Genomic DNA, 22,167 nt, shown 5'->3' with positions numbered 1-22,167 from the left:
CATGTAGCAGTTACTCATATTGACTGATGATCTCTTCTTGGCTCTCTCAGCCTTCTGGCTGAGATTAAGCATATTGAGTGATGAATATACCTGCAATTGTACTCATTTGCATATCTTCTTGCATTAATTATTTAAATTTCTTTCGAGCATGTATTTATACTCCCTTTTCTCTTAAACTGGGACATTTCCCAAGGGCAGGAATTGTGTACCTTCCTTCTGGGTCCCCACCCAAAAACCCAGCACAGGGCTTTGTGCTCAGTAAGTTCCAACTAATATAACAGGTAACATTTATTGAGTGCTGTATATCAAATATTAAATGTACTCTATTTAATCCTTATGACACTTCCATGAAGAAAGTATTTTTATCCCCATTGTATGTAATTTTCATATGAAAAATAAAAAGGTTAAGTAATAATGTAACTGTGCATCTGTATACACACACACACACACACACACACACACACACACTACCCTTTACCAAGCCTGACTCAAACCCAGGAAATGTGGGTAGTCTGGAAAACCCAAAAGACTCCAGGGTAACAGCAAAACAAGTTTCTCATTTTCAAATTTTCTGAAATTTAGGTTGAACTAATTATGACGAAGTGCTAAGAGTCAGTCAAGAGAAGAGAGGGGAAAAATAAGAAGAAAAAGGCAAGAAAGCAGCCTTGAGGATAAACACAGAAGAAGTGCCTCAAAATGTCCAGCTAGCCACAGATTAGGATGCAGATAGACAGAAAGATGAGACAAGACAGGTGACCTGGGGGCCACTGTCCTTAGTATGTGTACTCAGGGCAAAGAGAGGAGGGGAAGTAAATTAGAAAGTTAACTCATCTCTCAGAACTCTTCAAGTGAGAGCACAGATTTCGTTGGAGTACAGCTGTTCAAATAAGAGTATTTTTAGACACCTCTATCCAGTCCTAAGGGAGGAAAGACTGAAGGGACTACACTAGGAAAAGAATTCTGCCATAAACTCAAGTACAGAAAGGCCCTAGCCATACTTGAGAGAAAGAGTTACTGAGCTTGGTATCTGAGAGGGAAACAAAGTTAGATAGGGGAGAAGGCACTGAGGGCCAGCAGAGGGGAGAGTGAAACAGGGAAGGCTGAGCCTACCTGCTCGCTCAGGTTTCGCTGCTCAGCACAGATCTCCAGGACGCAATTGCTGGTCTGCTTGGCCAACTCTTCCAGGAAGGAGTTGCAGTGGTGAAGACCATGGTTCTTCAGGTGGGGGTACTATGGGAAAGAGGGACCAAAGAAGAGATCGTCATCACCAGGATGGCCACTTCTTCCTCACAATACTGCTCTCATCCCTTGCCTGAATTTTACAGAAGATTCTTACCCATTCCTACAGAAGAAGAAACTGAGGCCCAGAGACAGGATACATTCTACATCCAGCTGAGATATTTAGGGACTTATATCATACATCTATGTTTATACCGTTTCTGGAACCAAAATCAATCCTTGGAACCGTGTTTTCGGTGATAAGGATGAGATGTGACTAGAAAGAGGACAGGGTCTGGAGTTTAGGATACCTACCTCCTCTGGGCACATCTCATGAGTGCAGTGGACAAAGTGAGCACAAATCAGGGGGAAAGCAATGGCATAACGCAGCATGGTAGGTTCCTCCAAGGTCATGGCAAACATCTTCTCAAAGATACGGAGATGAAAGCTGTAGAGAAACGGGAAGACTTTAAATCAGGGTTTAGTCCTTGTTATTAAAGTGGTGAGTAAAAAGTAAAAGAAAAGAAAAATAGAGTTTAAGAGCTAGTCCCTTTGAGGCGGAGAGAATGTTCATTCTTTCAAAAAACATTTACCGATATCTACCGCTCCCTCCTTAATTTCCCTACCCTTAAGATAGAAGGGAACCCAAGAAACTTAATTCTTCCAGACTTTTATAAAGGACCTCAGGCAAGTTTAATGATAATCTTCTTCCCTTTGCTTGCACAAAATTTGCTATTCCTCCCTTAGAACTTTGGCATGATTTGGGCCATTCCCCCTAATTTGGAAGTCCTTCAGTAGCGTTAATTCACATTCCTCCCAAAATTTAACACTCAGGCTCCAGAAAATCTTCTCAAATTAATCCCATGAGACTGATCTTTCCTCAACCCATGTCCTCTCAACTTCAGGTACTCTTTTACACTTTCTTACATTTGTAAGTATTACGTTGATGTCCTTTTCACATACAGGTGTTATATCTTCCCCGACCTCATTGCTTACAGAAGGCAGAGGCAACACATGGTGTTTCCACTTGTTTGTTTGATCCTTCAAAGGGTGGAATTATGTACAACGGTGATCGCCTAAAAAGGTCAAGTGCTATCTAAGGAAGACAAACTCATTCAGCTCATTCTCCAAAGGCCCTATTCCCTAGGCCTCTCAATTATTTTCACTCCTGTCCACTAAAACTCAAAATTTTTCCTGTCACTTTTAAATCACAATGTTCCTAGAGTAAAAAAAACAAAACTGAAAAAGTTTCCAAAGAGAGGAGACTGAAACTAGACATGTGGGCTAACTACCCCAGAGAAGGGAAGACTATGTAAAATCCAAATGGCTTTCCACAAAAGAACAAAAGGGAATACAGAACAAAAGGGAATCAACTTCAAGTTCCTAAAAAGCTGACACAAGTGAGCTGTGGAATTTGAGCATCTTAAGGAGATCTCAAAAAAAGTGACACTTTCCAATTGTCTAGGGGAATTACAGTCCTCCACAGAGGCCAGGCAAGAGAGCAAATGAATTGATAAAGAGCTCTAATTCAAGCTTGGAGGGTCTTGCCTGTAATCCCAGCTACTCAGGAGGTAAAAGGAGGAGGATTGCTTGAGGCCAGGAGTTCAAGACCAGCCTGGGCAACATAGTGAGACCTGTCTCAAATAAAATAAAATAAAATAAAAAAACCTTAAAAAAATTTCCTTGAAGTAAGTGGCATAATGGAGAAAAAAATGAAAAAAGGAAACAATAAAACTTTTTAAAGAGAGCTCTGAACCAAAACATACCAGAAAGTAGACAGATCAGAAGTTTCCACCAGCAGTTTTTCTACTGAGTCCAGCATTCGGGAGTGGAAGACAATGAGGTTCATCACCTTGGCTAAGTCAGGGTTCTCATGCAGGTGCAGCGGGGCCTTAGCCACGCTAGTGTATGCCTGCAGTTGGAGTTGGGAAAGGGTGGAGAAAAATAAGATGAATGAAAAGGGCCCCAGCCTTGGAATTACAGTTTGGCCTGAGTATGTCTTGTCCAATTAGCAGTTTTCAAAGTTGACTCACTCCATAAAGCAAATTTAGGAGATGAAAAGAGAACAGATTGTGGGGGAGGAAGAATCTGAGGACGGGAATCTTTCACAGGAACAGATCATTACCTGTAGGCGGAACCAGTCCAGCCTCAATCCTGAGAATTCAAATTTCTCTCCATTATCAACTACAAGAAAAACAGAAGTATAAAAGGAAACAGTAAACAGCACACCAATATCCAACTGCATAGAACGGTAGATCCTCTTCAAAGATATCTTGTCCTACTTCCTGGCTCAAAGATCAATATTTCCAGATAAAAGATGTTCATCCTCACATATGTCCTGCCTCCCCCACCTCCCTCCAGTTACCTTGTTTGAGATTCAGAGAGGAGAGGGTACTGACGAATGAGGACATGATGACGGATTCCTCCTCTGGACACACAGACAAGTTCTAAAAGAGGAGCTACAGTTATTGTCAAGTGGGCATAGGTTCCCTAGGACAGAAACTAGGACCATGAGGCTCAATCAGTGTATGAAGGTAGAAAGAATTGCTAAGTGCCAAAAACAGAGAGAAAAAGCCAAGCAAGAGATGGAGGAAACTTCCTGGGTTCCCTGACATTCTAACACCCAGTTTCTCTTTATTTTTCTCTCCTATTTCTATGTAGTTTCATTTAGTGGGGGGAAAAAAAAGACTACTGAGATTATTAGTCCTTTCTTTTTCTTTTAACAAATATAACGGGGCAGATTGGACTTTTTGACACCCAACTTACAGAGCATGAGATTCAGCCAGAGTGGTTTCAATAGGAAAATCACTAGGGATCATCCTGAAATTTCCAAAGTATAATCAATTAAACATGATGTTTACCTGAATGATGTCACTGAGCACAAGAGCATCAAATCTTGCCAAGTACTGAAGGTGGTATTGCTGTATCACTTTGATGTGTCTTCGGACCAGAGACCTAATCTCCTCCAACAAGAAAAGTAGCTCTGCAATGCTCCTATGAAGTTGAGGATGAGAACAGAGATGAATAAGACTAGAAATATGAACTGAGACATACACAGGGATAACAGGGCAGAAATTGAGACCTCCTGAGGTTATCTGATGCCTCCCTGTCCCCAGTCCATCTAAGGACAAGGTTCTTAGCCATGTCAAGTACTAACGAGTCAGCATAGTCCTCAGGTGTCTTTGTCTTGGTGACATTCTCTGTGTGGCGAACCAGCCAGGTGACCTCATCACGAATGAAGGACAGGGCCATGAAAGCAAAAAGAGCCTATGGAGAGGGTAGAGACTATTAGAATTTTCAACTTTAAAAATGGATTTCAAAACACAGAGAAAACTACCGTGATAATATACGTGTGGATGTAATTGTGTAGCCACAACAGTGTCCAATAATAAACATTCAGACTCATCAAAAAACCTCAACTATACAACACACAATCAGACAGGTACACATGTTGACACTAGCTCACAATTAGTACCCTTCTCTCCCTATCAAATTAAGTTTCAGAAATATTTACTGGGCATTTATGTGGTTTGAAACAAAAAAACAAGCTCTGTCTCCAATTAGTTCACACTCAAATAGAGGATAAGACAAGTATAAAAGTAGCTATACTACATGACATACTATGTATAGTGCCAAAAAAAGAGATACACAAAGTTTTGGGGTACTCCAAGAAGGTTAAAGGGAATCAGCATATACACATACAAATGAATCACATTTTGCCTCAGAAAGGCAAAATCTCATGAATGCCATGTAGCTACACAGTCTCTTATCACTGGCCATCATCCCCCTCCCAACATTTCTTCCTCTTGCCTTGGGACCCAGCAGTCCCGGTTCATCAGCCAACACAGTCTCCAGCTCCTTCACTGCCATCCGCAGAAATTGCCGCCGTTGACAATGAAACTGGCCACTAAGGAAGAAAAGGGGAACATGACTATCACCTCTCCCACCCTTAAAAACCCTCCACAGGCTGCACAGAAGAAAGCTACATTTAGGAAGGGATATCAGGCAGAAGGAAGGTTCAATGCTCAAGTTAGACTTGGTTTAAAAAGAAAAAAGGACCGGGAGCAGTGGCTCTTGCCTGTAATTCCAGCACTTTGGGAGGCCAAAGTGGGCAGATCACCTGAGGTCAGGTGTTCAAGACCAGCCTGGCCAACATGGTGAAACCCTGTTTCTACTAAAAATACAAAAATTAGCCAGGCGTGGTGGTGGGTGCCTGTAATCCCAGCTACTCGGAAGGCTGAGGCAGGAGAATCACTTGAACCCAGGAAGTGGAGGTTGCAGTGAGCCGAGATCATGCTATTGCACTCTAGCGTGGGCAACAGAGCGAGACTCCGTCTCAAAAAAAAAGAAAGAAAGAAAGACAGAAAAGAAAAAAGAATGTATGGGGCAGCAAGTTCTTAGGTTGAGGCAATAAAGCTGTACAGAAACTAAGGATGGCTTAGGTGAGAACAAAAGTGAGAAGAGAATCCTATTCCATCCCCTCTCAGAGAGCGCATTCACCACCCTTTACCTGTTTGCAATTACATGCTCCTTGCTCTCCTTTATGTCTGCCACTCGCTTGCCATACCTGAGGATTGACACAAGCACAGTGGGGTTGACCATACTGCCCATTAGGGCCCTTGCCTCACCTTCCCAGCCCTCAGAGAGTCCAGCCTACACCCTGGTGGGAGCATGGGCAGCCCTCACAGGCCGGATCTTTCCAAACCCTGCTTCTCACCCTAGCCTATTAATAAAAGACTCACAGCTTAAAGATAATTCAACTGTACCTCATAATTTTACAGATACAGAAAATAATACCTAGGGAAGGGAAATGACTTGTCAAGGTCACATAGGGCTTTGATGGCAAAGCTGGAGCTAGACTTCTCTTCCTGTGCTCCTGCCTTGACTCCTTCAAATCAAGGCACTCTTCCAGGTTTGAGGGAAATAAAGGGAAGAGTGTATAAATATAGCACAGGCCCTGCTCTCAAGTAAAAGTAGTTACTCAATCTCTACCTTGGGTCCCATTCCCACCAACTTCCTTTTAGAATTTCACTTTATCAGTTATCTTTTTGATACTTTAATCTCTCCTTCTCCACTGGCTTATTCTCTTCTCCCAACAAATAAGTTCAAAGCCTCCCTTATTCTAAGAAGACCCTTGCTTGACCCTGACAATCCACCGAACTCTGCTTATTTTCCCACACCACCAAACTTCTCCAAAGAGACACCTGTACTCTCTTTACTTCCTCACCTCTCACTGACCCTTGAATCCCACAAAGCCTTCAGCACTAAGCAACTGCTCTCTCTAAGGTCAATGTGAACTTTTGAATCACCAAATTAGAAGGCCTTTTCATTGTTTTTAATTTTCTGCAATATTTGATTCTCCTAACCACATCTCTTTTTTTCTACTAGTGACCCATGCTCAAAATACCAGCATGATCTTAGACTCTTTCCTCTCTATGTTCCTTATATTTGTTTTCTCTTGTCCTGTATCACTATTGCCACCACATTAATGGGACTTCATCACCTCTCATTTCCTTTCTCCAAACCACTACTTTATTGAACTAGCATAAAATCAAAGAAGTTTGGAGTTGGAAAGTATCTTAATTAAATCAACATTCAACTTCACAGCAATCCTGTTGGATAATTATTTCAATCTCTGCAGAGCACAGTGGAAAGAGAAAAGATTCAGAGTCCAAAAACCTGGAATTGTGTCCTAATTTCACCTTTTATTGAGTGACACTGAGACTGAGCCTCCATTTTCTCATTTATAAAAAAAAGATATTAATACTTATTCTTGAATTTTCATGAAGATAAATTAGATCATTTACGTCAAAGAACTCCCTAAACTATAAATCATACAAGTTAGTTGCTGCTCTTAGTGATGGAGAACCGAACACCCTTCAAATATCCCTTCCATTCCTTGGAAGCAGTAATCATCAGAAAGTTTCTTCATGCAGATGCCCAAATCTACCTCCTGTAACTTCTAATTATTAATCTCAGATTTACTCTTTCTTAACTCTGGCAATGGTTTTTAATGATAATACTTAGTTGTTGAGAGTGAGAAATCAGTATTCTCATAGGCTCTTGATAATAACTGATTAGAGGGCAATTTGGTAAGAACTATTAAAATTTGAAATGTATATACCCTTTACTTCAGCAATTCCACTTCTAAGAATTTACCTTATAGAAATATTCACAGATTCAAGTCCAGGCATGGTGGCTCATGCCTATAATCCCAGCACTTTGGGAGGCCGAGGTGGGTGATCACCTGAGATCAGGAGTTCGAGACCAGCCTGGCCAACATGGTAAAACCCTGTCTCTACTAAAAATACAAAAAAGTAGCCAGTGGTGGCACATGCCTGTAATCCCAGCTACTCGGGAGGCTGAAACAGGAAAAATGCTTGAACCCGGGAGGTGGAGGTTACAGTAAACTGAGACGGCACCATTGCATTCCAGCCTGGGTGACAAGGGCAAAACTCAAGTTTCAAAAAAAACGAAAAGAAAAGAAAAAATATTCACAGATTCACAAAGATATATGTCTAAGAATGTTCATTATAGCATTGTTTATAATGATTTTTTAAAATGGAAACAGTTTAAATATCCATCAATAGAGGATTGGGTAAATAAATTATGTTAAAACCACATAAAGTAATAGTATTCAACTGTTAAAAATAATAAGTCTCTATAGACTGATATTCAAAGATATCCAAAACATAGTAAGTTTTTTTAAGCAAACCATAGAACATAATGTAGAGTGTGGATCCACTGCTTTTTAAAAATTACTTTCCTAAGGTTGAAAATACATACCACCTTTATGTGTTTATACACACACACACACACACACACATCTGGAGGATGCACATCAAACTATTCTGGGAGGTGATAGTGTAGCCAACTTCCACTTTGCACTTTTTACATTTCTGGATGTTTTATTTGCAACCAGAAAAAAATATTGGTATTTTGACCCTTTCCTTAATCCCACTCCATATGGTTTTACCTCTCTCTATTCTTCCCTTTACAGTCAAACTTTGAAAGAGTTGTTTATTAAATTCTACATCTCTCACTTGCTCCTAAACTCACTGCAGCCCAGCTTTCAACTTCACCACTCAAGTTGTTTACAAGATGGGCACTAAAACCATCTTTACAGCCAAATCCAATGAACATTTTCTTTGTTGGCTTCTCTATTCCCTCTTCTTTTCAGTATCTCCCACTGATTTCTCTGGCCTTTAAATATCAACGTACACAGAGGTTTATCCCATTCTGTTCTCACTCCACATGTGCTCCAAAGTAATCTCAACTACTCTCCTGCTTTGATTACCAACTCACCAATCTTTATCTGAATCCAGACCTCACTCCCAAGTTCTAGAATCATAAAGTAGAAGGCCTAACACATCTATCTTCAGTGTCCCACAGACACTTCAAAGTCAACCTGTTTAAAACTAAGCACACAATCTTTCCCCCACAAACTTGCTTTTATCACATGCTCTCTTATCTTAAGGAATGCCAGATATCCATGCCAGAAACATTGACATCATCCTCAATTCCTCCTAATTTACTTAATTAATCTCTGCCTCTAGTTTTGCCCATGTAATTTCTTTTCTTCCATGCAGCCAGAATGATCTTTTCTCAAATGCAGATATGATCATGTCACTCCCCTGTCTGAAATCACTCAATAGCTCCCCATCCTCTTTGGGATGGATTCGAACTCCATAGCAAAGCATACAACATCCTAATTTACTTCTCCAAATTCATCTCTCAACATCTTCACTTTTATAACCCAGCTGCCCATGCACTGAACTACATGAACTTCTCAAAACTTGCCATGCTCTTTATTGCCTCAAAAATCTTGATAGTTTCTCTGCCTACAATATCTTTCTTTGCCTCAAGCAGCTCCCCTACCTTTCTACCCAATACGCAGGCGCACACACACAATTACTCACACATACACACACACACACACACACTCTCTCTCTCTCTTCAACTGTTTAGCCCTTCGGATCTACCTGTCTCCAGGTCTTTCCAGATCCTGAAAGGCCAGTTTAAGTGTCCTTCTAAATGCTTCCACAGTACTTTGGTTTACACATTATCATCTCTTACTCTATCAAACAATTTGTTTATTTTCTACCAATTTATAGATTCCTCGAGAGCAGAAACTGTCTTTTTTTTTTCTTTAACAAGCTCATAGCACTTACAATGTACCAGGAACTTTTCTACCTGCTTTACAAATAATAACCCTTTTATTCTTCATAACAACCCTATGAGGTAGGCCATAGGGAGGTACTACTGTTATCCACATTTTATAGATGAGGAAATTGAGGTAATGGCATGGGAAATTTGAGCAACTTGCCCAAGGCCACACAACTAGTGGTAGAGCCTGAATTCAAACCCAAGCAATCTGGTTTCAGAGTCTATGCTCTTAACCTCCATGTTATCTCATTCATTATTGTATCTCTAAAACCCAGTGAAGCACTTAGCTAATAGTAGGTATTTAATCTATGTTTCTTCAATAGTTAGAATTAATCGTTACCACCAGTATCTGGGAACACTTGTGGAGACTGAAAAAGGATGTTGGGGGGACTAAAAACTGTTCAAGGAAGATCAGTTTGGCTCTCGTGTTTCTCACCCTTTCAAATTGCTAAACAGGTCCTCGGTGACTTTGTGCACCTGCAGCACATCCTCACGGATGAGGGTGATGTACAGGGAGCCCTGCAGACACAGCTTCCACAGCTTCTGGCACTGGCTGTTGGAGTTGAGGCACCCATGACAAAGAAGAAACCCAACTGTAGGTGGGAAAACAGTGCAGAGGAAGACTTTTAGAACCTGTTCTTCATGTAACTTGCTGCTTCATCCACTCCCACCTAATCCCACTAAACTTACTGATGATCCAGCGCTCCATAACTTCCACAGACAGATACTCACAGGCCATCTGTGAGAAGAGAAGCAAACATGATCAGTTATTTAACCTGGCCTTCCTCTAAAGGAGAAAGGACAAGCTAGAATCTGAGTATCAAAACTAACTTTTGGCCAGGGGCGGTGGCTAACGCCTTTAATCTCAACACTTCGGGAGGCAGGGGCAGGAGGATAGCTTGAGGCCAGGAGTTCAAGACCAGCCTGGGCAACACAGTGTGACCTTGTCTCTACAAAAAATTGAAATATTAGCCAGACATAGTGGTGTGCACCTGTAGTCCTAGGTACGCAGGCGGCAGAGATAGGAGGATATCTTGAACCCAGGAGGTCAAGGCTGCAGTGAGCTGTGATTGTACCACTGCACTCCAGCCTAGGCAACAGAGCAAAACCCTGTCTCTAAAAATTTTTTTTTTTTTTTTTTTGAGAGGGAGTCTCACTCTGTCCCCCAGGCTGGAGTGCAGTGGCCGGATATCAGCTCACTGCAAGCTCTGCCTCCCGGGTTTATGCCATTCTCCTGCCTCAGCCTCCCGAGTAGCTGGGACTACAGGCGCCCGCCACCTCGCCCGGCTAGATTTTTGGATTTTTTAGTAGAGATGGGGTTTCACCGGGTTAGCCAGGATGGTCTTGATCTCCTGACCTAGTGATCCGCCTGTCTTGGCCTCCCAAAGTGCTGGGATTACAGGCTTGAGCCACCGCGCCCGGCCTCTAAAATTTTTTTTAACTAACTTTTATTTTACCAGACTAGTTTAGGGCACATTGATAAACCAACAGCAGGGAAGCCTGCCAATAATGGAGGTGATGAGGCACTGGAAGTGGAGTGAGGGAAAAACAATACAGTTGAGAAAAGAAAGAGGAACTTGGGCTGGAAGTCAGAATAAGCAAAAGGTTTAACATAACTTATCTTCAACAGTTCAGATATTTTTAATAACAATAAAATGAGGAGAGCAAGACTCAAAAACCTTCTCATGATTTCTCCCTGTGATAGTTAATCCTTTGGATTCTTTTACCACTTAAAGTGTAAATCACTCGTTTGGCACTTATCACTAATTATGTACCATCAGTTGTATTTTTATGACTACATGGCATATATTCCCTACAAGACTATAAGTTCTTTGAGGGAAGGACTTTGAGCCCACAGTCATCAGACAAAAACATCTATTAATTAATTGATTCCTGGCCAGGCACAGTGGCTCACACACATAATCCCAGCACTTTGGCAGGCTGAGGCAAGAAGATCACTTGAGCCCAGGAGTTCGAGACCAGCCTGTGCAATATAGTGATACCTCATCTCCACAAAAAAATAAATAGGCTGGGCACAGTGGCTCATGCCTGTAATCCCAGCACTTTGGGAGGCCAAGGCACACGGATCACTTGAGGTCAGGAGTTCAAGATCAGCCTGGCCAACATGGTGAAACCCTGTCTCTACTAAAAACACACACACCAAAAAAAATTAGCCAGGTGTGGGGGTGTGTGCCTGTAGTCCAAGCTACTTGGGAGGCAGAGACAGGAGAATCGCTTGAACCAGGATGGGGAGGTTGCAGTGAGCCAAGATCGTGCTACCGCACTCCAGCCTGGGTGACAGAGTGAGACTCTGTCTCAAAAATAAAAATTAAATAAAATAAACAAAATTAGCCAACCATGGTGGCACACACCTGTAGTCCCAGCTACTCAGGAGGCTGAAGTGGGAGGATCACTTGAGCCCAGGAGGTGGAGGCTGCAGTAAGCAGTGATCATGCCAGTGTACTCCAGCCTGGGTGACAGAGTAAGACACTGTCTCAAAAAAATAAATATAAGTTAATTGATTCCTAAAATCAAGTTGCTGCCAGGCTTAATAGGTGCCTAATGACTCTTTCATCCATTCATTCATTCTATGAATATTTACTAAATTCCTTCTGTGGGCAGGCTAACTGCTTATAGATGACTTTTGTTAAACCACTAACCCTGATCCAAACAAAAGCCCCAAACCAACCATGATTTTTTAGCTACAAGAAGTGCTTAACTTAGAGACATATCCTAGAAGAAGACTAAAGCATTTTTTGGTCCTGATGTTTCTGGAAAGGAGTATCCTCTACAGAGATGATGGCCTTGGCAAAGAGAATGCTTCCACTAACAAAAGGAAAAGGGCACTCACTGTATCTGAATTGGCAGGGTTAATCATGGCTGGGGGGTTGCTGATGAGGCTGAGAAGTTGGGCACTGCGCCACTGCTCAGCCCCCTGGTTCCTTCGGACAAAGAGGAAATGCAGAGAGAGGAGGGCTCCACTCACAGCCTGTGGGGAAAAGCAAATGAAACCTTAGCGGCAATGATGAGGACAATATACTTCTGCCTGAGGAATTCTCCACTCTCAGGGAACTTGCCTTTGTGTGAGGCCCAAACTCTTCTGTCAGCTTCTTCAGAGGGTGGTCATACTCCAAGACCATCTGACCCAGACGGGCAAAACTGGGGTCACTAGAAGAAAGCACAACTCTTATGTTTGCATGTAGGATAAAGATATGTGCATAGGCTGGCACTCCCCACCACCTCCAAAGATATACATACTAAACTGTAAATTACATATAAAGATACCCCACTCCAGGCTCAGGTGTACTAAGCTATGGCTAAACAGAACCATTTCATTTTGGGCAGGTCCATGAAATTTTCTTCCTTATAAGCACCAAAAATAGGGTTGGACACATGATAGGTACTCTATAAATCTGTTAATTAGTTCAAAATCAAGTAATATGCCTAGATCCAAATCATTACACAACCCAAAAGGATATATAAATATCCAAAGCTAACGGGTAAGGCATGTGTCTCGGTATCTACATAGGCACGTGGGAACGCACATCATCATAGAACGATGTGCTACGACCCACTCTGATTCCCCTAGTCTTCATGTTTTCAGCCCTTAAATACTTATATTTGCACTAATGGAAGGGGACAGAACTGCAGACAATTCACAATCCATTTATATGTGGCTTCGAATGTATTATCATGCATTAGTTACTTCTAATGGATTTACCTCACTAGTTTTATTCCTACTAACACTAAAAATAATTTTCTTTGCCTTTTGTAATAACCTGAAAATCAGAGTAGAAGCCAGTTCAGGATTAAAAATTGTTCAGAGATGATGCAAATTGGATAATCCACTAGCAGATATTCAAGAGTTAACCACAGTTGTCTCTCAGTATAGGCAGGGAGATTGGTTCCAAGACTCCCACGTATGCCAATACCCCGTGCATACTGAAGTCCCGCAGTCAGTCCTGCGGAACCCACACCATTTGAAAAATCAGCCCTCTGTATAGGTGGATTTCACATCCCACGAACACTACATTTTCAATCCATGTTTGGTTGAAAAAAATCCATGTATAAAGTGGACCCATGTAGTTCAAACCCACGTTGTTTCAGAGTCAACTGAATATGTTAAAGCATACCTTATTTTGCCTGGGTCAATGTAGATTAGAGATTCTCATATAAGAAATCATGGCATCAATTTTCTTTGCATGAGGGACTCTCTACACCATAGCACCATGTGTGAGACTCTTCATACAATATTATCCCCTTTACTTACCCATGCCCATGCAGCATCTCATGGGCACAATTGTACATGCCAATGAGTATCCGTCGATCTTCAATCCGTGACAGAAGTAAAATGACTGAGGTGTAAGTCACAATCAAGTCCAGGTAACTCCGAGTGAAATCAAAGTTGAGATTCTGCAAGGAAAATACACAGGAACCCAAGGACAGCATGGCCAATTAGCCTGGAGCTCCTTCTTTCCCCAACCACTCTGGACAGCGCTCAACAGATTCTGAGTGAATCTATTTAGAAGTAGGAACTCACAGGATTGAAAAGAAGAATAAGAAAATTGGAACAAAATCAGGGGCTAAAAGTGAGCTAAAGATACAAGGAGGCCAGGAAATAACGTAGCTTTTAGGAGATAGAAAAGGTGAAGAAGGTTTTTATGTAATTTTTTAATTAATTAAATCACATTGCTGATCTGCTTAACATGTAAATACATTTTCACTTCAGTACTTTTTACAAAACAATTATAGTCCTGAGAAGGAATAAACGAAACAGCCATCCTTCCAGTCCCTTCCCACCCTATCCTGCGACTAGACCTAGATCTCCCAACCTAGACCTGGCCTTTTCTTTGACTCTACGATAGAAGAGATTGCCAAGGATCTTACGATATCAAAATGGCATTGGCAGGCATCAATGGTGTTGAGAAGTTCATATACATGATCCTGGGGGTGGAAATGAAGACAAGAATTAATAAAAATCAAAGAGAAGGTGACGCACTACCAGAACTTGAGCGAAAGGGACCTCTTCCTTAGAGGTCCTAGAAAGCCACCAAGTAACAAAAGAAAGTCACTGTCAAAAAGAGAGAGGAAGTTCCTCCTTAGTAAGCCACCAGCGGGCCCCTATCAGCTACATTGCCAAACGCCTACATTTCCACAGGCACAACTATTTTATTACACACGCTCTTCCTGAGCTTATCATCCCTGTGTCCTATTCCTCCAAATTAAAAAATGTTGCAAAATGTAGATTATGTAATAGGTAGTTTCAAAAATGCCAAAAATCAAACCATTTGTATTGACAAACCACAAAGTGAATCTGTTCCTGGATTCTATCTCCTGTTCTCAGGAGTTAATCATTAACAGATGGGAATACTATCCAATTTTCCATGAGTTTCTATTTACTGACAGTTCACTATGTGTGAGGTACTTACTAGGTAATTTGCATATATTTCATTTAACTCTCATTCTAGTATGACAGGGATTCTTTTCCTTTTCACACATAATTTTACCTAAATTAATATGCACTTTTATTGCAGACACATCTTTCCCCCAACATCAGCACCCACCCTCCATCCTGCAGAACGCCCAAGTAAACCACTTTAACAACCTGATATTATTTTTCTTATAATAATTTCTTATTGTTCTCCCTATTTATATAATACTATTAGATTAAAAAAGGAAAAAGAGTGAGAGAGAGACAAGTTTTTTGGTCATTATTTGTGTTACGAAATTGAGATAATATTATGCCCTGATTGTCAGTTTGCTTTGCTCATTCAATCCTACTTGCCAAAAGTCCTCAGAGTCATCTCCTAGAGCACGAATGTATTCTTCTTCATAGCTGCATAATAGCCCATGGTATACCACAATTCATTTAGCCTTTCTCCCACTGATTCGTTTTGTTCCCAGTTCCTAGCCTTATCCACTGAATATTGGTACTTTCATTTAAAAGTAAAATTGATAGATTAAGGAATATATATATACACATTTTTTAATATGTTGCCAAAAGATTTGAACAGGCACTTAACACCATAAAAAAATATGAAGCCAAGTATGGTGGTTCACACCTGTAATCCCAGCATTTTGAAAGTCTGAGGCGGGAGGATCACTTGAGACCAGCAGTTCAAGAGAGCCTGGCCAACAGGACAAAACCCCATCTCTACTACAAAAAAAAAACAAAAAAAATTAGCTGGGTGTGGTGGCACATGCCTGTAATCACAGCCACTCAAGAGGCTGAGGTATGAGAATTGTTTGAGCCTGGGAGGCAGAGGTTGCAGTAAGCTGAGAGGTAGAGGTTGCAGTGAGCTGAGATCATGCCACTGCACTCTAGCCTGGGTGACAGAGCGAGACTCTGTCTAAAAAAAAAAAATGTATATATATATATATATATATAAAATAAGCACATGAAAAGATGCTCAATGACATTAGCCATTAGGGAAATACAAATTTAAACCACAATAAGATACCATGACACACCCACTGAAATAGCTAAAATTTAAGTCTAATAATAGCAAGTGCCGATGAGAATATAGAGAAACTGAAGCTCTCATATATTACTGGTGGGAGGATAAAATGGAACAACTCTGAAAAAAAGTTTGGCGATTTCTTATAAAATTAAATATACTCTTACCATGTTATTCAGCAATTCAACTTCTAGATTTACCCAAGTGAAATGAAAAATATGTCCCTACAAAGATTTGTACTTGAAAGTTTGCAGCAACTTACGCATAATGGCCAAAAACTAGAAACAACCCAAATGTCTATCAACAGGTAAATGGATAAATCGCACCCATACAATGGAATAGCTCTCAGCAAAAAGTGGGACTGAGGCCGGGCACCATGGCTCATGCCTGTAATCCCAGCACTTTGGGAGGCCAAGGTGGGTGGATCACCTGAGGTCAGGAGTTTGAGACCAGCCCGACCAACATGGAGAAACCCCATCTCTACTGAAAATACAAAATTAGCCGGGTGTGGTGGTGCATTCCTGTAATGCCAGCTACTTGGGAGGCTGAGGCAGGAGACTCCCTTCAACCCGGGAGGCAGAGGTTGCAGTGAGCCAAGATCATGCCATTGCACTCCAGCCTGGGCAACAAGAGCGAAACTCTGTCTCAAAAAAAAAAAAAGTGGGGGCAGGGGGACTGAATCAATGATACATGCAACAACATAGATGAATCTCAGAAACATTATGCTGAGTGAAGGGAGCCAGACACAAAAGAATACATGCCGTATAGATTCCATTTATTTGAACTGCTAGAAAAGAAAAGTCTATTCTAGAAAGTAGACCAGTGGTTGCCTGGGGCCAGGAGTGAAGGGTAGGGGTTGGCTGAAGGGAAAAAAAAAGGCACAAGGAACCTTTGGAGTGATAGAAATATTAAATACTTTGTAGTGGTGGTTACACAGGCATATACATTTGTCAAAATTTATTAAAATCTGTAGGAAAAGTGTTTCTTACTTATCTTCCCAAAAAAGACTGTGTCTAAATTAACAGATAAGGAAACCAAGGACAAGAACAGTTAAGAAACTTGCCTAAGACCACAGAGCTAGTAAGGAATGGTACTAGAATTTCAACGCAGAGCTTTTGATTTTCCCTGTATGCTACATGACCTCTGTTTAGGTCTATACTTCCTCATTTGCTAGGAATGCCTTTCTACGACTCCAGCCTACAACCGAACTCCAGTGGAATATAGCTGAAATTCACTTTCAGCCACTCACGTGACCAATGTCACTAAGCAGGTCTTATTCACTAAAGACAAGAATCAGAAGGGAACAGAAATAATATGTGTTGGTCTATTGTCTTACTATATGCTAAACACCAAGCTAGATGTTGTCCATGCATTATCTCATTTAATTCTCACAGACGCCTCACATAGTAAATCTTATTTTCCCATTTTATAGATAAGGAAACTGGAATTTAAAGAGTTTCTTATCTGAAGTCATACAGTTTGTAAGTGGTAAAGCTGAGATTTGAAACCGAGTCTGTCCAATTCAGTGCCTACTTAACAGTGCATCATACTTCCATGTCCCTATTTCCCCTTCTTTCCTAAACAAGCCATACCAAACACCTTGGGCTCAGAACTTTATTTACAACTGCAGCAACCAGGTGTTCTAAAATCTCCTTTGCCCTTCAACTTTTCTCGGTAAGGGACTTTTTTATGTGCTTCCAACATTCTTCCCACTGCCTTCACCAGTGCCTACCCTCTTCCTAACCACTACTCTCAATTCCGCAATGAATACTCTCAGACCTGACCCTCCTTCATACATACATTACAGTCCTTCTTGTCCTCACTTCTCTTCACTATGTGATCTACTGAATATCCTGGATTTGCTTCCTAGGGTAGGCACAGAACACATTATTCTTGTATCATCTGAAAAAATACTATAATGCCACCACAAGTTTGGGTTGCTCAGAGGGCTAAAATTTGCATTATTTCTTGAATACATAAATAATACATGTTTATTGTAGAAACACTAGAAAATACTGACAAGTTTAATTTTAATTTGTTTTTTTAAACTATAATCCCACTGATCAGGAATTCCAATCTTCTTTATGTGCATATTTACCTATGTAAGTATACATTTTAGGGACATCTTACATCTGTCTTAAACTGTACTGCAATTTGCTTTTATGTTAAACAATGTAAGATGAACATTTTCTATACAAATTCATATAAAAAATATATCATCGGCTGGGTGCGGTGGCTTATGCCTATAATCGCAGCACTTTGGGAGCCCGAGGCAGGTAGATCATTTGAGGTCAGGAGTTCGAGGCCAGCTTGGCCAACATGGTGAGACCCCCCCCCCGATCTCTACTAAAAATACAAAAATTAACTGGGCGTGGTGGCATGTGCTTGTAATCCCAGCTACTCAGGAGGCTGAGGCAGGAGACTCAGAAGGCAGAGGCAACAGTGAGCTGAGATTGCACCACCGTACTCCAGCCTGGGCAACAGAGTGAGACTCTGCCTCGAAAACAAAAAGAAGAAAAGGAAAAATATATATGTGTATGTGTGTGTGTATATATATGTATATGTTTGTGTGTATATATATGTATATGTGTGTGTGTATATATATGTATATTTCAACAGCTACAGAATATTCATTTGTGGGCACCTACTCTAAACTTTTAACCAAACCTTTGTTTATTGGATATATCAATTATCACATTGTAATTATCATAAATAATGCAATGGAGTATATTCTCATACATGTCTTTTTTATTTCCCCAAGAAAAAATTGTTTCCTTATGACAAATTTCTGAAGGTAATATTACTACATTAATTTTTAAAATGTTTAAAATACCTTATCAATTTTTCTTTCAAAAACATCACATTAAATAATTTTTATTTTTTGTTTATAAAAATAATACATGCTCATTGTTTAAAATTCATATAAAATATCATTCATGTAGTATTGCTACCAAAAACCGTTACAATAAAACAAATTCAAATTGAAGGATATTCTCAAAAATAACTAGCCTGGACTCTTCAAAAGGGTCAGTGTCATATGAGACAAAGGCCGGAAATCATTCTAGATTAAAAATGAAGGAGACATAACTAAATCCAACGTATTATCCTTGAGACAATTGGAGAAATGTGAATATAGGCTGTATATTAGTTTGGGTGGGGTTTTGTTTCTTTCTTTTTTTTTTTTTTTTTTTTTTGGTGTAGATGGAGTTTCACCATATTGCCTAGGCTGGTCTCAAACTCCTGGGCTCAAGCGATTCATCCCCGTCAGCCTCCCAAAGTGTTGGGATTACAGGCGTGAGCCACAGCACCCAGCCATAATGTTATATTTCCTGAGTGTGATAATTATATTAGGGTTGGGTAAGAAAATATTCTTGCTCTTAGCAGATGTATGCTTAAGTATTTGGGAAAGGAAATGTCATGATGTATGCAGCTAACTCAAATAGCTCATTAAAAAATAGAGAAGGATAAGAAAATGTGGCAAAATACTAACAATTAGGAGATCCAGGAGAAGAGTATAAGAATACTCATTGTACTATTCTAGAAGTTTTACAGTAGGTTTGTAATAAAATATTGTGGAAAAATACTTGAAATTTTTAAAGCTCAAATAATGCAAAGATATATAGCTTATACAGATTGAGCTTCCCTAACCTGAAAATCCAAAATGCTTCAAAATCTGAAACCTGTTGAGCACCAACATGACACTCAAAGGAAATGCTCATTGAAACATTTCAAATTTCAGACTTTGAGATTAGGGATGCTGAACTGCTTAATGCAAATATTCTGAAATCTGAAAACATACGAAATCCAAAACACTTCTGTTCTCAAGAATTTTCCATAAGGAATACTCAACCTGTATAGAGAACTCCTAAATCTCAACACACACACAAAATCCAATTCAAAAATGGTCAAAGAATGAAACAAACACTTCTTCAAAGAAGATATATAAATGGCCAATAAGCCCATGAAAAATGCTCATTATCACTAATTATTAGCAAAAATGCAAATAAAAACCTAGATGAGATAATACCTCACACCCATTGGGATGGCTTCTCTCAAGAAAATGAAGTAACAATTGTTGGTGAGGATGTGGAGGAAGTATAGCCCTTATGCACTGTTGGTGAGAATGTAAAACAGTACAGCCACTATGGAAAACAGTATAGCAGTTCCTCAAAAAGTTAAAAATAGGCCGGCACTGTCCAGCCTTTGGAGGCCAAGGTGGGTGGATAGCTTGAGCCCAGGAGTTTGAGACCGCCCTGGCCAAGATGGGGATACCCCATCTCTACAAAAAATACAAAAAATTAGCCAGGTGTGGTGGCATGTGCCTTTAGCCCCAGCTACTCAAGAGGCTGAGGTGGGAGGATTACCTGAGCCCAGGAGGTCCAGGCAGCAGTGAGCTGTGATTGCACCACTATACTCCAGCCTGGGCAACAGAGTGAGACCCTATCTCAAAAAAAAAAAGTTAATAATAGAATTATTATATGATCCAGCATTTCCACTTCCGTGTGTATAACTGAAAGTATTGAAAGCAGGGTTTGGAAGATATATTTGTACACCCATGTTCATAGCAGCATCATTTACAATAGCTAAAACTTGGAAGCAACCTAAGTGTTCATCAACATATGATCAGATAAGCAAAATGTAGTATAATCATACAATAGAATATTATTTAGCTTAAAAAGGAAATTCTACAATATGCTACAACAGAGACGAACCTAAAGGACATTATGCTAATGAAATAAGCCAGTCACAAAAAGGCAAATACTTTATGATTCTACTTACATAAGGTATTTAGAATAGTCAAAATCACAGAAACAAAGTAGAGTTGTGATGGTAAGGGGCGGGAGAGAAAGGGAAATGGAGAATTATTGCACAAAGGGTAGAGAGTTTCAGGTTTACAAGGTGAAAAGATGGTTGCACAACATTATTAATATACTTAATACCACTGAACTATATACTTAAAAAATGGTTAAGATGATAATTTTTATATTATGTGTATTTTACCACAATTTTTTTTTTCTTTTTTTTTTTTTTTTTCTTTTTTTTTTGAGACGGAGTCTCGCTCTGTCGCCCAGGCTGAAGTGCAGTGGCCAGATCTCAGCTCACTGCAAGCTCTGCCTCCCAGGTTTACGCCATTCCCCTGCCTCAGCCTCCTGAGTAGCTGGGACTACAGGCGCCCGCCACCAAAAAAACGCCCGGCTAGTTTTTTTGTATTTTTTTAGTAGAGATGGGGTTTCACCATGTTAGCCAGGATGGTCTCGATCTCCTGACCTCGTGATCCGCCCATCTCGGCCTCCCAAAGTACTAGGATTACAGACTTGAGCCACCACGCCCAGCCCACAATTTTTAAAATAGAAAAAAAATGCATAGCTTTAGTAAATGGAAGCCAGTCATAATCCCCAAAGGTAGTTATTTTTAACAATTTAATGTAAAATATTCCAGATCTTTCCTAGGTATTTACTAAATACATATATACATACTCTTTTAAAATAGAAATGTGATGTATCATATACTATTTTATCATATACTAAATTTGCTTTCATTTAACAGTACAACTTAGATATCTCTCCATATCAGTACATCTCTCTCATTTTTTCTAGAACTTGTTTTAAGCAAATACATGAACATCTAAAGAAAGAATAGCCTCTGAAAGACCTTGCCTATGTTGGAAAGGGCTCAAGAGAGCTCACCCGAAATTCCATAACATCCACAAATGACTGGTAGTAGTTGGTGAGGAATCTAATTATCTCGGCTTTTTCACGATGTACTGGTCCTAAATGTTGCTGAGAGAAACACAAAACAAAACAATATAAAAAATGCAAAAGAAGAAGACAATTGATCCAAGTAACTCAAGAAGAACAGTGGTTATACCTAAAACATTCTTAAAGAGGGTTGAGGCCGGGCACAAAGGCTCACGCCTGTAATCCCAGCACTTTGGGAGGCTGAGGCAGGCAGATCACCTGAGATCAGGAGTTCAAGACCAACCTGGCCAACATGGTGAAACCCCATCTCTACTAAAAATACAAAAATTAGCTGGGCATGGTGGCGGGCACCTGTAATCCCAGCTACTCGAGAGGCTGAGGCAGAAGAATCGCTTGAACCTAGGAAGCAGAGGTTGCAGTGAGCCAAGATTGCACTACTGCACTCCAGTCTGGGTGACAGAGCAAGACTCCATATCGAAAACAAAAGAAAGAAAGAAAGAAAGAAAGAAAGAAAGAAAGAAAGAAAGAAAGAAAGAAAGAGAGAGAGAGAGAGAGAGAGAGAGAGAGAGAGAGAGAGAGAGAAAGAAAGAAAGAAAGAAAGAAAGAAAGAAAGAAAGAAAGAAAGA

General features: G+C 40.3%; 1 protein-coding gene across 4 annotated transcripts in view; it reads right to left on the bottom strand.

Moving 5' to 3' along the window:
* The window catches only part of NCKAP1L (NCK associated protein 1 like), a 46,342-nt gene that overhangs the window by 21,057 nt on the left and 3,118 nt on the right, over window positions 1-22,167 (bottom strand). For 3 of the 4 annotated variants that reach the window (XM_023210881.1, XM_023210878.2, XM_023210879.2), the window contains exons 3-18: window positions 21,530-21,622; window positions 14,272-14,328; window positions 13,655-13,797; window positions 12,462-12,552; window positions 12,236-12,373; window positions 10,075-10,123; window positions 9,821-9,977; window positions 5,729-5,785; window positions 5,029-5,125; window positions 4,376-4,485; window positions 4,080-4,212; window positions 3,584-3,665; window positions 3,344-3,402; window positions 2,985-3,130; window positions 1,534-1,666; window positions 1,111-1,230 (exon numbers count right to left, since the gene is read on the bottom strand). In XM_023210881.1, coding sequence (XP_023066649.1) covers window positions 1,111-1,230; window positions 1,534-1,666; window positions 2,985-3,130; window positions 3,344-3,402; window positions 3,584-3,665; window positions 4,080-4,212; window positions 4,376-4,485; window positions 5,029-5,125; window positions 5,729-5,785; window positions 9,821-9,977; window positions 10,075-10,123; window positions 12,236-12,373; window positions 12,462-12,552; window positions 13,655-13,797; window positions 14,272-14,328; window positions 21,530-21,622 — 1,665 coding nt within the window. The remainder of the gene's footprint in view (window positions 1-1,110; window positions 1,231-1,533; window positions 1,667-2,984; window positions 3,131-3,343; window positions 3,403-3,583; window positions 3,666-4,079; window positions 4,213-4,375; window positions 4,486-5,028; window positions 5,126-5,728; window positions 5,786-9,820; window positions 9,978-10,074; window positions 10,124-12,235; window positions 12,374-12,461; window positions 12,553-13,654; window positions 13,798-14,271; window positions 14,329-21,529; window positions 21,623-22,167) is intronic. The other variant, XM_023210880.1, reaches the window with a different exon arrangement.

This window comes from Piliocolobus tephrosceles, chromosome 10 (assembly GCF_002776525.5).
Source record: "Piliocolobus tephrosceles isolate RC106 chromosome 10, ASM277652v3, whole genome shotgun sequence".
NCBI lineage: Eukaryota > Metazoa > Chordata > Mammalia > Primates > Cercopithecidae > Piliocolobus > Piliocolobus tephrosceles.
This window is presented reverse-complemented; position numbering and strand designations above follow the sequence as displayed.